This window comes from Tigriopus californicus, chromosome 10 (genome assembly GCF_007210705.1).
Source record: "Tigriopus californicus strain San Diego chromosome 10, Tcal_SD_v2.1, whole genome shotgun sequence".
Taxonomy (NCBI): domain Eukaryota; kingdom Metazoa; phylum Arthropoda; class Copepoda; order Harpacticoida; family Harpacticidae; genus Tigriopus; species Tigriopus californicus.
In genome coordinates, this window is record NC_081449.1 from 4,819,753 (window position 1) to 4,833,112 (window position 13,360).

Sequence of the window (13,360 nt, forward strand, 5' to 3'; positions counted from 1 at the left end):
ATGTATCTCACGTTATTTCATTGTGCCATGAGTCTACCTGTGTTTGGGATTTTGAAATGAACACAATTCCCACTTTCGAGCTTTTTTATGGTATTTTACGGTATTTATGGTAGTTTGCGAAACTTTTATCCAACTCGATTTTCTAATACGGCTTTATTTTTGAGGTCCCGTACCTTGATGGGTCCCAGCTATCATTATTGCCCTCTATCAACGACAGATGCTTGATGTAACTTGAATTTGTGTCGCCATCTTAGCGAGAGATCTATCGCGTTCTTGTCCACAAGCAGAAGTTCATACATCATCACAACTCAACAGGTTTTAAATACATCTCTATTTCTAAATAATATTCAGTGTCAACGCATCTATCAATGGCATGTGAACTTCTTTAACATTTCCAGCCAAAATTTAGAATATCAAACAAGACATCACATTGTGCCTCAAAGAAATTTGAAGATAACTTTGAAGAATTGAAAATGGTAGTTCGCTATTTTCGGACATCGATTGAATCTAAATCAATAACGCACATTTTGGACCAATAACTTTTCCAAACAGCAATTGTAACTTTGTAACGTAAGCCAATTAATTTGTTTTCCCTAAAACTGTTTCTCGTTCTCAAGTGCTGAAGGACCACAAACCATCCCAAAAAATTAGCTTTAAGGAGAATTAGCCACTAAAAGAAGGTGATTCTCAGTCTTTGCCATCTGATACTTATTCGATCATCAGATCCTCCTCAGGCATTTACGACTGGATCCTAGTGCAGCCAAAGACCACGCCTAACCACTCACCTATTGTAATAGGACAACAATAGCTCTCCTAGGCAATACCAGTGCCGCCTTTTGGGGGGTTAATTTGTTGTCCCCGTCTTCACATTCCCCATTCTGTCTCAAATGAACTTGGGCCGGGCAATCCGATCCTTCAAATCTCATCAATGCACATACCCCAGATGGGAGTGGCAGAGCCCGCTTCAAACCAATGGTCGTACCTTGTCCATATAGAATGAGTGAGCATGCCCGATGAGTAGGCAAGTTGGAAACAAGTTCGTTCATCCTGGATGGAGAGATGATCTCTGGTCTGATGAGCACGGAAAGCCAGCCTTGGGTTGGATATGAGACAGTGAGAGAGAGGCCCGGTAATGGAGAGCTTGCCATTGCCCAACCCAACCAAGACCACACCTTTCTTATGCTGAGCAACATGGTGGAATGTTTGACCGACCGAACTCGTAATGAAGTCAACCAGTTATGAGTGGCTTGAGGTACTCCTCAAAATCTTTCTGCTATGTAGTTATTTGACGAGACACGTCAAAAAGGAGCCAAGCCCACATATTTGGTTTGTATCCAGAGGAGATGGATAGGATTAGTGGTGCTATTAGTGCTTTCAAGAATGTATCAAATAATAGGGTTTGACAGCGTCAAGTCGTTTGAATATGGTGCAGAGCACAACATGCTGAATTGGTTCAAACAGATGTTTTTGGCCCAATGTAAATTAATTTTGTGAATGAAAGCCTGAAGAGCGCCGTGTAGTCTCGACTTTGAACGCACAAAGACCCTTGGTTGGATTGAACAAAGTATCGGCAAACGAACTAAAATGTCAATGACTTCAATTTACCTGAGACAAAAGAAGAAATGAAACAAATTGTCAAGAAGCGCAGACTGTGGTCTGTTTATTATTATCATCTTCTCTCCCTGTTTGGCATGGCTTGGTTATGTAATAACAACTCTTGAAAGTTAGTTTCATGCGAACAGTTCTACCGTCCGTTCGTTCCGGATGCTCAACTTTCCGACTGATTCATTCAACCAGGAGATCCTTTTCTGGACAAGACGGATCTCTCCAAAGTTCACTAAAATCGGTCAATCTTCAAAAAAAAAGTATCACGCATATCAAAAAATTGCATGGGTGGGTGATGTTGGCGAAAAATATGGTTATCGGGATGATTTAGTGAAAGGAACAAAATATTTGTTTTGTCAATGTATAAGTTTAAAGTTGGTGCGAAACACTACCAAAAATGACTTTTGAACGGCTGATCATCGTATTCGTTAATTCCTCTTGATTGTCTGCTAGTTATGGTCAAAAAGGTGCAAAAAAAGTCAATATTGTCCTTTTTACTTATTGTTTTCACTTGCAAAGTGATTCAATGATGAAAGTAAGCTAAACCATACTACTCTTTGATTGAGCAACTTGTCAAAAATATATCATTAATCTATCTCCATGTTATTACGGTGAAGCGCTCCCTGCCCACCTATGGTAATAAACCAATGCTCGGCCGTGCGATTGACTCGAATCGAACTCTATCAAGGGAATACTTGACGTTAGGAATGCTCTCCTTCTGACGGAGAGCCCTGATTCAATGATTTTTAAATGCCACGCCGAGGGTTGATTGTCGACATGTTGCATTCAGTTTGAGTGGAAAAGGTCAAAGGCAGAGTCCAAAGGGCCCTGAGACCTTACCAATCGTGTTCGTGACTCCTCCGAAGATCACAAAGGTTTATGTCGTCCACCAACGTTTCCTTTGTCTACGTGGAAGAATCTTTCAAATTCACAGATGCTTAATGTCGATCAGTCCCGTCTTTCAGAGAGTTTTTACGTTTAGCGAATCACCATAGAATCAGGAATGTAAAAGCAAGGGCAGTAAAAATGATGCAAATGCCAGGAAATGGATTCAATGTGGGCTATCGACAAAAATGTTTTAGGTTGGCGACATAAACAAAGGGCTTGGATTGCGCACTGCTCTACATTTCGTAATTCTTCAGCTCTTTCGGCCGATTGAATTAGTTAAAGCAATCAATTTGCGGTTCATGAAGCATTTATTTCGAAGTGCTTTGAAGATAAATTCGAAACTGAAAAGGGACAGAAAGTGTTTATTGTTGCATCACATCGTTGATAACCAAAACTCTTGAATATTGCCATGAAAAAAAGAAACCTCTGAATTCCGCTCACAGTTCCATAACATTGCTTGCTAAGATTTAAGCCTATTTGATGATTGTTTTTTTATATGTAAAGTTTTCAGGACTTTTTTCGTTCTTGAGAAAATAATAGGACGATCATATAATTCGTCAATTTCTTCGAAGGGCTGTTTCTTAATTAGAAAATTGAAACCAACGCCAAATTTGAAAAGCAACTTCAAGTGAGAGTCAAGAAAGTGAAAAAGAAAACCAACCTTCCAATGAAGTCTAAACCCAAAAAAATGACACTGAAGTTGCCCGCAAAGAGCAATATGTGTTAAAGCATCAGTTCTAATTCCCAATTCTAAATCAGATCCTACTGATTTCTAACCATCCCATCTATGTCATTCGGCGCAAACTCTAGATATGACATTACCGGACATTACTTTCATGCCTAATCGAATCTTCCATAGTCATTTGGTTTTAGCTCGATGGTTTCATTCCATTACCAGATGGCACCACTCTCTGGATTGAGCCCGTGTAGTGGCCCCTGTCGGTTATCGGTTTGCTCTCCCACGTTCAAGGATTTCTGACCTGACACATTGAGATTGACTCATATGACCACACATGCAACACATACAGTACAAAGGTACATATGTCGTGAAACACGATGTGCTTCCTGTGAATTGATAATGTGACGAGACCCAAGTAAAAATGGAATCAGGGACGAAATGGATCCTCTGTTTTGCCGTTGTCAGCAATATCGCCATGATATTTGCCAACGCCTTGATGACAGTTCTCGGCCCATCTCAACCCTTTCTAGCGCAACAGCTCGATGTTGAAATCGATACCATCTCATCCATGTGGACAATCAGTACGCCTTCCATGCTTGAGTATATGTGTGAAAGAGTCAATTTGTACCCAAATCCATGTCCCAATTACTTGACAGGCTTCATGAGTGCCATAATTGGATCCTTGATGGCCTCATTCACGTTCAAACCATACATCATTAACCCATTGTGGAAAATGGTCATATTTGGTTGCGGATCAGCCTTGAGTGGCCTTTGTACCATATGCGTGCCTTACTCGCCATCCTTTGGACACTTATCCATACTTTTGGTTCTCAATAATATCATATCCGGCTATTGGATGACGGGAAATGGAGGCATGTTTGTCTATACTTTGGGTCCAGTAAGTTCAATAAAGCTGTATATTTAATGGCAAGGTTAGGACTAGTTTTGGACGGGTTGAAGGACCTACAATTTATCGCTCACTCTTTCCAACTATTTTTTTATTTTTCAGAAGAAAAGTCGATCCTTGGTGATGCTACACCATTTTACCGTTTCATTGGGATTCTTACTGGGTCCCATGCTTATGGGTCACTATTTCACGGATTCATTACCTTCCAATGACACTATTTGCTCAAGCAATATGACTCTCGCCATTGAGGCACCTCCCAAAGTCTCCTTGAACTTGAACCAAGTTCCCCACGAGCCACCTCACCATGTTCCTTCAAGGCTATCCCATCAACCCTTTTGGATTTTGGGGATCTTACAAGTGGCATCCAGTCTCTTGTATTTCGGGATGACCTTCGTTCCGTACCAAATGCCAGGTTTGTTCATCGGAGCTCTGCCTATTTTAGCTCTCTCAACCTCTATTTATCAGTTCAGTTCAAGAGGAATTGAAAGTTGTTCAACAAGCCAAAAACCTGAAGGAAGCTTTTACAGAGGATTTGAGGTCCCTCATCCCTTTGATGCTTTTCTTCGCCTTGTCGTGTGGCAGTGAAAGAATATTCCAATCCATGCAGTTTTCATTTGGCCTGTGCGGCCCACTGCAATTATCCCCGCCAGAAGCCGTCATCACGGACAAGTCATATAATGGCGGGTTTATGTTGGGAAGATTCATCGGTATGTTTGTGGCACATGTCGGATCCCCTAAGTTGATGTTGAAGATATCTTTGGCCATATGTTTTCCGGCCTCTCTGTTTACATCCATATTTGCCGCCAAATCTCAATTGTTGTTTGTTTCATGTGCGGGAGTTTATGGCTTTGCTATTTCTTGGCAATTTGGAGCCGCTTACTCTTGGGCAGCCAAATATTTGGATGTTGTGGTAAGTAGTGCTATGCTAATTTTCTTTCATGCCGCACAAATGATACTTCTTTGAACGTCTTTAAATATGAGGAAAACGTAAACTCGTTCAATGGTAATTTTCTGCCTTAAGCTATGGTTCATTTGATTTAATTTATTGCTCCTATAAAGGGGTAGATACTATGATTTGTGAAAATGCAACTCTTTTCTCACAAGCTCAATTCATATTGTTGATAACACATGCTATGAGTTTGGCATTCGAAATTCGCTGTCAGTTACGAAATGAATTATTATTGACTTTTAGGTTTCCACATAATGAATATTATGTAATAGTTTATTTAAATTTGTAGATTTATTCTCACCAATTAAATGTTTTTCAATTATTCTTAACCTTAATTTTTTTTCTTCTAGGGTTCAAGATCTGCGGTTATTTCGATTGGTTGTGCCTTGGGTAGCCTTCTTACACCAGTCATTTCGGGGTTTCTCTTCAAATATTCCAGTCCTATGGCCTTATGGCATTTAAACTCTTTTATAGTAATTATGCAGATTGTGCTTCTGGGTTATTTGCATCGAAATTTCAAGGAAGGTCCCAAAAATGATGGTCTGAATAAAACGGACGATGGTCCAGAATATATACGGGTAGTAACTGAATTAGCTGATGAAATGGACGAAACCCTCATTACCGGAAGTGGTCGGAAAGGTAGAAAGATCTCTCTTTATGCGTTCCAAACCTAGCTGTGGAATTTGTTTCTGACATCATCTAATTAGTGCACTTTTGAACTTATTTTTTGATGAGTTTTAAACAATAAATAATGCATAAAGTCGTGGCTTTGTCAAGTGTTTTGATGGTAACCTTTGCGTTTTATATTTCGATGATTCCGATTATAGAGTCATCTCAGAGTCGCAACATCCCAAGGGACTGACGAAACTTGTTACCTAGCGCCTCGATTGGTCGGCCAGAGACTTCTAATCGTCTGGACATGAGACATGGTTCCATGGAAAAGTTATCGGATTGTCCTTGTGTTTTAGGATTGCAATCGGTGTAGGCTGTTTAAAAAAGGTATGATTGACCGAGATTGACCTACTCTTATCTTTGTCTTTAACTTCACCTTAAATTGTTAGCAGTTTGACAGTAGCAAGTTAATGACGTGTTTCAACCATAGATTGCTGATATAACCTGCAAGGAACTTGCACTCAAAGAACAAATCACAAAGTTAATAAATAAAGATTTGCATTCATAATATTTTACGAGGAAATTGACCTCCAACATGTCTGATATGGGTAGCCCAGCTGAATGTACAGTTGCGTATATAGGAATTGAGTTTTTGGTCCTCTTCAATCTTTCTTAATCAAGTGGCAGACGATGATGTTCTGGCACATTCTATCTAGCTCAATCATTAGCATTCTATTTCAGGCCCATGGAAAACAAAAAAAAGCTATCGATTTCTCTGACCCCTCTGCGAAGCCGACAATTTCGACAGGTCTCATCATCAGCCATCAATCTCATCTAAATGTGTGAAATATAACAACAACTTTCAATTAATGGAAGTAATTACAAACATAGGGTTCCGCGTTGTTCAAGTTGTTCCACCTCAATGAGAATCAGCTCCGTTTCTCCGTAGTCCTCTGCCCATATTCATTCCCGGCTGAACTGGCGTGCTATCGGGCTGTTCTGACAGGGGACAAGGAGGCATGTTTGTACGGTTTGTACCCTGAAATGGTGAGAACATCATTGAGAAAGTCGAAGGTCTTCTTGGTGCAGCTGAATCTATTTTGTCTACAACGTTCCAATCGAGTTCCATGCAAACATCAACGCCCCATTAGTGATACGGGGAATATCCTGGCTGCCAAACGGCCTCACCAGAACCGTATCGTGAGTAACGCGAGTACATGTACATAGCTAGAAGTCATTCGTCAGCCATTGAGTCGTTAGCCAACTAATGCCAGGTGATCTTCAGTGCCGTTTTCACTGGTTCCAGCATTATCCTCACATACACACACCCACACACACACCGAAAACGTAGCAATGAGTGCTGTCCAGTGAACAACGATTGACCAACCCTTAGTCGCATCATGAAGGTGTCTTACTCGTGGACTTTGGCCATAGTGGTCATCGCTATCATTTTGTTCAGTGAACCTTCGGTGAGTCGAAGAACTGGAGGAGGACGTCGTGGATCCTCGTCCCGCTCGTCTTCGTCCTCCAGAGGTGGAGGTGGTGGTCTTTTCGATGGCTTCAAGAACATTTTTAAATCCAAACCCAAGCCTGCTCCCAAGACTCCATCCGGCGGAGGTTCTTATCCCAAGCAACAGTATGGAGGAAATTCTGGTGGAACACAGTCCGGTGGAACGCAATCGGGAGGTCAAACCTATCTGGGTGGCGGTGGATTTGTGAATCCCAACAAACAAGGCGGGGGATCCAATCAGGGTAGTAATTTGGGGGCTGGGGGCTTTGTCAACCCCAACTCGAATCGGAATCCCGGTTATGGGAACAATAACAACTATGGAAACAAGCCCAATTATGGCGGTTCCAATTCTGGCTATGGTACCAACTACGGGAACAATTACGGAGGCAATTCGTACGGAAGCTTCGGTCGGAACAACTATGGAGGAGGGTACTACAGTCCCAGTGGCTTCAAACAGAGCAATGGTCTTTTTGGCACGGGTGGCAAGAAGGCCTTTGGTCTTGGGGCCGGGGCCGGATTCATTGGGGGTGCCGTGGCTGGGGTTGGAGCAATGGCGGTGTATCACCGATACCAGCAGTTCAAGACCATGATGTACTACAAGGCCATGATGGGCGGGGGATATGGGGGTTATGGTGGATATGGCATGGGTTATGGCTACTCGCCGTATGGAATCCATGGACAAAGTATCTTAGTGAACGCCCATGATTGTGTGGGAGGCTGCCCAATGCAAGCCTTTTGTGACGTGGGAATCTGCCGATGTCGAGAGGGATATGAAGCTCGATTTGGGTCGTGCTATCAGAATTTTAATTCAGTTTACAACACGAAGTAAGTCATATTCAATTCATATTAGTGTTGATATCCAGAAAGTTGTATTTCTGGTTTCTTTGTATTTTCACAGACAAAATGAGTTCAATGAGCGATGGCAACCTTCATTCGATCCATACAAATCGTGCACGGAACACAAAGAGTGTTGGAAAGTGGATATGAACATGGTTTGCTCAACTAACACCACACGTTGCGCATGCCGAGATGATATGAGGTGGAATCTGGATACTGGAGAATGTCAAGTGTTTATGGTGAGTTCCAAGAACGAAGTGTTCATAGAAAGACAACTACTCTCAAGGGGGCATTTACCATGAGTAATTGCTCGATGGCCGTCACTTTAAATGAATGAATTGCCTTAATTTGAGCCACCCTCCAGTGAGACTTTCATAAATTGGCCCAAAACGAACTTCTGAAAAGTGGGGAGAACATTTCAGACAAAAATGTCCTAACCTTTCATGCCGTTTTGCCCAGATTGTTTCAAAACTACTTAATGATCCTTTTAAGAGCATTCGCATGTGACTATTCACCTACTAACGGAACTATATGCTTTCTAGGATGTGGATTGTTCTGGAGTCAAACCGAAAGTGATGGCCTTGGATTCGGACAATCCGTCGGCGATAACAAGCGCTCCAGAAGAAACTTCATCGGCTAGCACTTCCACCACATCCAATCCCTCAACATCATCCGATCTGTCATCTCCAGTGACTCCCACACCCGACTTGCTCAGCAATGACACTCTAGATGCTTTCCCGGATAAGAACCTGACCGACATATCCGTGAACGACACCTTACAGGATAGTGGCTTGACCAAGATCAACATTAACGATACCAGTGCTGAGGACATTAAAGCGGCATTTTGCAAAGAAATTGGACAAATAACCCAAAGGTTTGATGTGAGTGCGACGAGATGTAAGCGAGGTGCTTTACGATGAATGGCCCTAAAACGGTTTTATATTTTCAGCGTCAAGTGGATAACCGGGGCGTGGTCCGCGACAATCGCAAAGAAATGGGTGAAGCCGCCCTAGGAGCGGGTGCGATTGCCTTGATAGTGATGCTGGTTTGCTGTTGTTGCGGTTGCCTTTGTCTGTGCGTCTGCATCAACAAGGTGAAGGAAGTGTTCGGAGGCATGTTCGATCAGAAAAGCAACAACGATAACTACGCCCCCGCTGCCGAGGTTCAAATGGAGAACTACAACGAGGCACCACCGAATCCCACCACCCAGATTCCTCCTTATCCGATGGATGCCCCGCCCTTGAGCGGGTATCCCCCTGATCCGCTATACCCTAATAGCAATGGCATGAATAACACTCCGTACCCGCCCGGCCAACCCGCTTATAACCCAGGATACAACGGTGGTAACTCGGACAATACTGCCCCTCCTTACCCTATCTACCCTCCAAATGGGGGCGGCCAACCGCCTCCTTATCCGATTTAGGCTACACTACTTTCTACTGATGTAGAAATCATGTTCCAAGTGACATCACACCTTTTGAATAGAAATCAAATTGTGTTCTCGTTGTGAATTCTTGAATGTGTTGAACGAACTAGCGGTTGATTTGGTTCGAAAGCTTTACAAACCTCTTTCTCCCGCTTTTTGCTTGTCGGCCCCCTTTCCCAATCCGTTACGCCCACTTTCTTTCGTGTACTTGAAAGATTTCGGGAGCTATTCTTCAAATGAATGAATGTCTCTCTCTCTCTCTCTCTCTGGAAGATGGTCGAAATATCGATTGGATCCTCAATTTCGCTTGAAAATTCTGTAATCCCTCACAAATTCTTTCCCGATCCATGATGAAATCCGAGCATCCTTTGGGAATTATTTCTATTCAAATTGACACGGTAATTCGAGAAATGCAACCAATTGACAAAAAAAAGCATCCCAACAAATTCCATGTGAGCGTTCCATTGTTCAACAACCAAAATTATGTACTTGGCTGTGAATTCTCATTGTTGAAAAAATGAGTTACGTTTGTTTAGGTGTATCTGTAATATGGTATCAGTAAGTAGTTCCTATTTGTTCCATGTCGATATTGAATTTTAAAATCTCGCTTCAATCCTACCCATGCTTCACAGGAAATAAGGTGTACTGTACATTACAGTACTGAAAGAAAAATAAATGCAATTTTATCTCTTTTATCATGTCGTCTGCTGCATATTGACAGAATGCATTTTTTTCAGGTAGACTCGATCAATATCATCATTGGCGCCAACAACAAGTGTTTTGCTCATTCAATGAGAACACTTGTTAAGCATAGAGTTGAAGTGCAAGTCCAGAGCAAGTTAAAAGAGCTTGAACAAATAAAAGAAAAGAAAATTTAGCATTTTACTCTCAGTCAATAGCAAGTGCTTCATGCTTGATCTTCAAACTCTATTCTTGAAGTAGACCCCTTCGATGAATTCAGAATGTATGATTATAAAGCAACGTTTCAAGGGTTGAAAAAAGGCTAGAAAATTCGATTCAACAAGGCAAGGATCCGGCAATGGAGATCTTGATTTAAAGAATCGTTAATGATGGAATTTTTCCATAAAGGTCAAAACTCTTATGTCGCAATCTGGATTTGGGGTTTTCCTCAATTTGAATAATTGAAGTATCTTGTATTCTTTTTGCAGACAAATGAGCGCGGGATTTCCCAACGACATTTAACGAATGAAATTTGAACTCGATTCAGTTTGTAACCAATTTTTTTGGAAAGCTTGAATCAAAATCTTGGTTCCGGCTTCGTTGTTAGCTCACGATTTTAATGGAAGACTTTACGCCTATAGCTTTCCTTTTCTGAGTCGCTAGAGGTCTTTGTATTTGACTGAAAAGCATTCTTAGAAGGGCATTTTGTTATTCATTCGCATTCTAGCTTGTGTATTTGTGTGTTGGTGTAGGTGGTTGCAACTGGGAAAATGTTTCTTTACTTTGGATATGATATTTCCCCTCTAAGAGATGAGTTTCCCACATTGTGACAATACTGGTTGCTGTTATCAAAGCATGAGCGAGAAAATTTGTTTTTGATCTTTTCATATTTCAACTTTCAATCAAGACCCATTTTTACACTCACAAAACCAAACGCTTTTAAAGCCAAAGCCGGTGTTCGTGATTGCCACAGTTTGAACAATGAAAATCATTTTAAGCTATACCAATTGTGAAATTTTAATTCAAAGGCATTGTTTTTCTAATATTTAATGTCATGAATCGCAAAAACCGCACATTAAGCTTCTACGGTCGCTAGAATTGACCCTAAATCCTGGGGTGGGGTCAAAGCTCGTAGATGCTTTTGAAGACACAGTATCAGATACCTTTCGAACCTTCTCTGAACACTGTACATACAGTTCCAGCCTTGCTAGCCAATATAAGAGAGATACATACCTTAAGGATCAGGAGAGCTCGGGAATCTCAAGTCCCTGATGGCCTTTAACGCATCTTGATCTGTGACTACAAGATCATCTAAACGCTCAAATTGGCTAACGTCATCAATCTCAACGGACTCGTCATTAGAACAAGAAGCTGTTGCTTTTAAAATCAGTGGGGTTGAAAACACACTCGAGAACTGACCGCATAGCATGTCTATGTCTAGCCATAGCCTCTACATTACTAATGGCTTCCCCATCAACCTCAAAAGGCCCAACAGGGTGTTTCATCTTTCTCTTAGAGTTTGCATAAGATAAAAAAGGCCTTCTCTACTTTCCCTTTTGAACTGATTATTGTCAATGAAGGCCTTAATTCTATCTTGAATCAAATCCAGCTTTCTTGGACGGCTAATCACAACTACTGGACTCAAATTCAGTTTGCCTTGAAACCTTTTTGCTAGCATCCAACTCTCCATGAACAATTGCTTCCTTTACTTGGAAATCTTAGCTTGTGCCCAACCCTTTGGAACATATTCACAGATTACTAGAGTGGAGCAAACTTCCTCAGAAACTAAAACCATCTGATCTAGGGATGTGTCATTTTTTGGTAAATGGTCTTCCAAATATGACACCACTAGAAACCACCAGGTTTGACGACAATAGTGCGCTTGCGCAAGAGGAATGCAGTTCATGGTTTGGTGTTCTGGTTCATTGTTTTAGAGCAAATAAACTTAGGATCAATCTAGAAAAGACCAAATTGTTACATATCTCAGTTTGTTAAGCAACCGTGGGCAAACTGGAGAGATTGGGTCGAGGCCTGAGAAAACCTTGATCAAATTCTTTGGTGTATATATATTTAAACGACAAACTGTCTTGGAAAAGATCATTTCACCCCAAAAACGAAAGAGAATCATGAAAAAATCAATGGGTTGGGAAGCGAAGTAGAGGGATCAAATTTGCTCTAATTCTAATTCAATGCTCTTCAACACAAGATATCCAACTAGTCCTATAACGCGTTGATAAAGAGTAGGATAGAGAATTGTAATGAATTTTGACGCCATAGCTGCGAATTGTATGGCCTAGTGACTACTAAAAAGACCATCAAATGGATCATTTCGACAAAAAGAAAAGCCCATAGCAATGCATATTTGAGGAAACTGAAGCTTGTACGTTTGAAGAATGAAGGATTTGAAAAAGCTTTTCCATTAAGTATATTACCATCATCTCAATAGTCCAAATTCATTTCCAAACGCATTTTTATGATTTTGTACTTGTGCTTTTCTAATTGAAAACCACATGTTTTTTTCCAATTGAAATAGTCAATTACTCACAGATAGAATGGTATTGAACAAGAAACATAAGAGCTTATTAGAATAACGTGATCTTGAAACAACATCGATCAAAACGAGAGATGAGAAAACCTTGTAAGCCTTACGTTTTTACTCAACACATTTTATGGAAAAAGTGACGTGAACAAGAATATGTCAAGCTTTCTACCTCAAAAACTCAACCAATTTTACCTTATGAAAATGTTTGTAGATACAATTTACACTACAATTCCAATACCGTATGTCCCATACGTAGGGTTAAATTTTCAACTAATCTTGAATTGCTTCTAGATTCCAAATGATTTGAGAAAATTAATACTTCATGATAGTGAATTGCTTTAACGGTCAATACTGTTACTTCTTTTCAAATACATACGGCAATACATACTCCGCTCCACACGGGAACAGAACTTGGAGCGGACCCTCCTCAGGGTGAATGAGGACAGGTTGTTCCACTCATTCTCAAATGATGTTGTGGTAGACGGAACAGGCCTTGGGCTCCACAATGATCCACATATGTAAATCCAGAGGGTTAAGATTTGACCAGTTTGGGTGGCCAAACTTCCTTTGCCCAAACTCCCCTGGATCCCAGTTGGTTGGCACTTGGTAATGTACCTCTGGACTCCTTTGCTAGTATGAGTTAGGGTCCCATCTTGGGTCCAGATCCAATTTTCACTCCCGTAGGTGGCATTGAGTGTCAGGAACACCTTTCTGGACAACAATT

General features: G+C 41.1%; 2 protein-coding genes and 1 long non-coding RNA gene across 7 annotated transcripts; 2 read left to right on the forward strand and 1 right to left on the reverse strand.

The window, feature by feature from the left end:
• The first annotated feature begins 3,457 nt into the window (after positions 1 to 3,457).
• Positions 3,458 to 6,518, forward strand: LOC131888284 (sodium-dependent glucose transporter 1-like). Of its 5 annotated transcripts, none has more exons than XM_059237104.1 (6): positions 3,459 to 3,753; positions 3,829 to 4,070; positions 4,182 to 4,491; positions 4,550 to 4,786; positions 5,856 to 6,027; positions 6,382 to 6,518. In XM_059237104.1, the coding sequence occupies exons 1-5, from the start codon at positions 3,594 to 3,596 to the stop codon at positions 5,888 to 5,890; spliced, it is 984 nt and encodes a 327-aa protein (XP_059093087.1). In that variant the 5' UTR covers positions 3,459 to 3,593; the 3' UTR covers positions 5,891 to 6,027; positions 6,382 to 6,518. The 5 variants fall into 5 exon arrangements, with proteins under 5 accessions (XP_059093086.1, XP_059093087.1, XP_059093084.1 ...); XM_059237101.1 differs by having other exon boundaries at positions 3,463 to 3,753; positions 4,550 to 4,989; XM_059237102.1 differs by lacking the exons at positions 5,856 to 6,027; positions 6,382 to 6,518 and adding exons at positions 4,915 to 4,989; positions 5,379 to 5,791 and having other exon boundaries at positions 3,465 to 3,753; positions 4,550 to 4,829.
• LOC131888285 (uncharacterized) lies at positions 6,320 to 13,354 on the reverse strand. Its single transcript, XR_009374090.1, has 2 exons — positions 13,013 to 13,354; positions 6,320 to 6,679 (listed from the first exon to the last, which is right to left on the reverse strand). It is a non-coding gene; the product is annotated as an uncharacterized LOC131888285 (long non-coding RNA).
• Positions 6,743 to 10,108, forward strand: LOC131888283 (uncharacterized). The gene is made up of 4 exons (XM_059237098.1): positions 6,743 to 7,975; positions 8,049 to 8,226; positions 8,530 to 8,868; positions 8,937 to 10,108. Exons 1-4 carry the CDS (start codon positions 7,041 to 7,043, stop codon positions 9,408 to 9,410), a joined length of 1,926 nt encoding a protein of 641 aa, XP_059093081.1. The 5' UTR covers positions 6,743 to 7,040; the 3' UTR covers positions 9,411 to 10,108.
• Positions 13,355 to 13,360: the final 6 nt, after the last annotated feature.

What these genes read in the sequence shown, in the direction of transcription:
- LOC131888284 (XM_059237099.1), top strand. Translation starts at nt 3,594, where the DNA reads ATGGAATCAGGGACGAAATGGATCCTCTGTTTTGCCGTTGTCAGCAAT. An exon ending in TTGTCTATACTTTGGGTCCA is followed by an intron (nt 4,071 to 4,181) that starts GTAAGTTCAATA and finishes TTTATTTTTCAG; the next exon opens with AAGAAAAGTCGATCCTTGGT. An exon ending in CCAAATATTTGGATGTTGTG is followed by an intron (nt 4,990 to 5,378) that starts GTAAGTAGTGCT and finishes TTTTTCTTCTAG; the next exon opens with GGTTCAAGATCTGCGGTTAT.
- LOC131888283 (XM_059237098.1), top strand. Translation starts at nt 7,041, where the DNA reads ATGAAGGTGTCTTACTCGTGGACTTTGGCCATAGTGGTCATCGCTATC. An exon ending in GAGAATGTCAAGTGTTTATG is followed by an intron (nt 8,227 to 8,529) that starts GTGAGTTCCAAG and finishes TATGCTTTCTAG; the next exon opens with GATGTGGATTGTTCTGGAGT. An exon ending in AAATAACCCAAAGGTTTGAT is followed by an intron (nt 8,869 to 8,936) that starts GTGAGTGCGACG and finishes TTATATTTTCAG; the next exon opens with CGTCAAGTGGATAACCGGGG.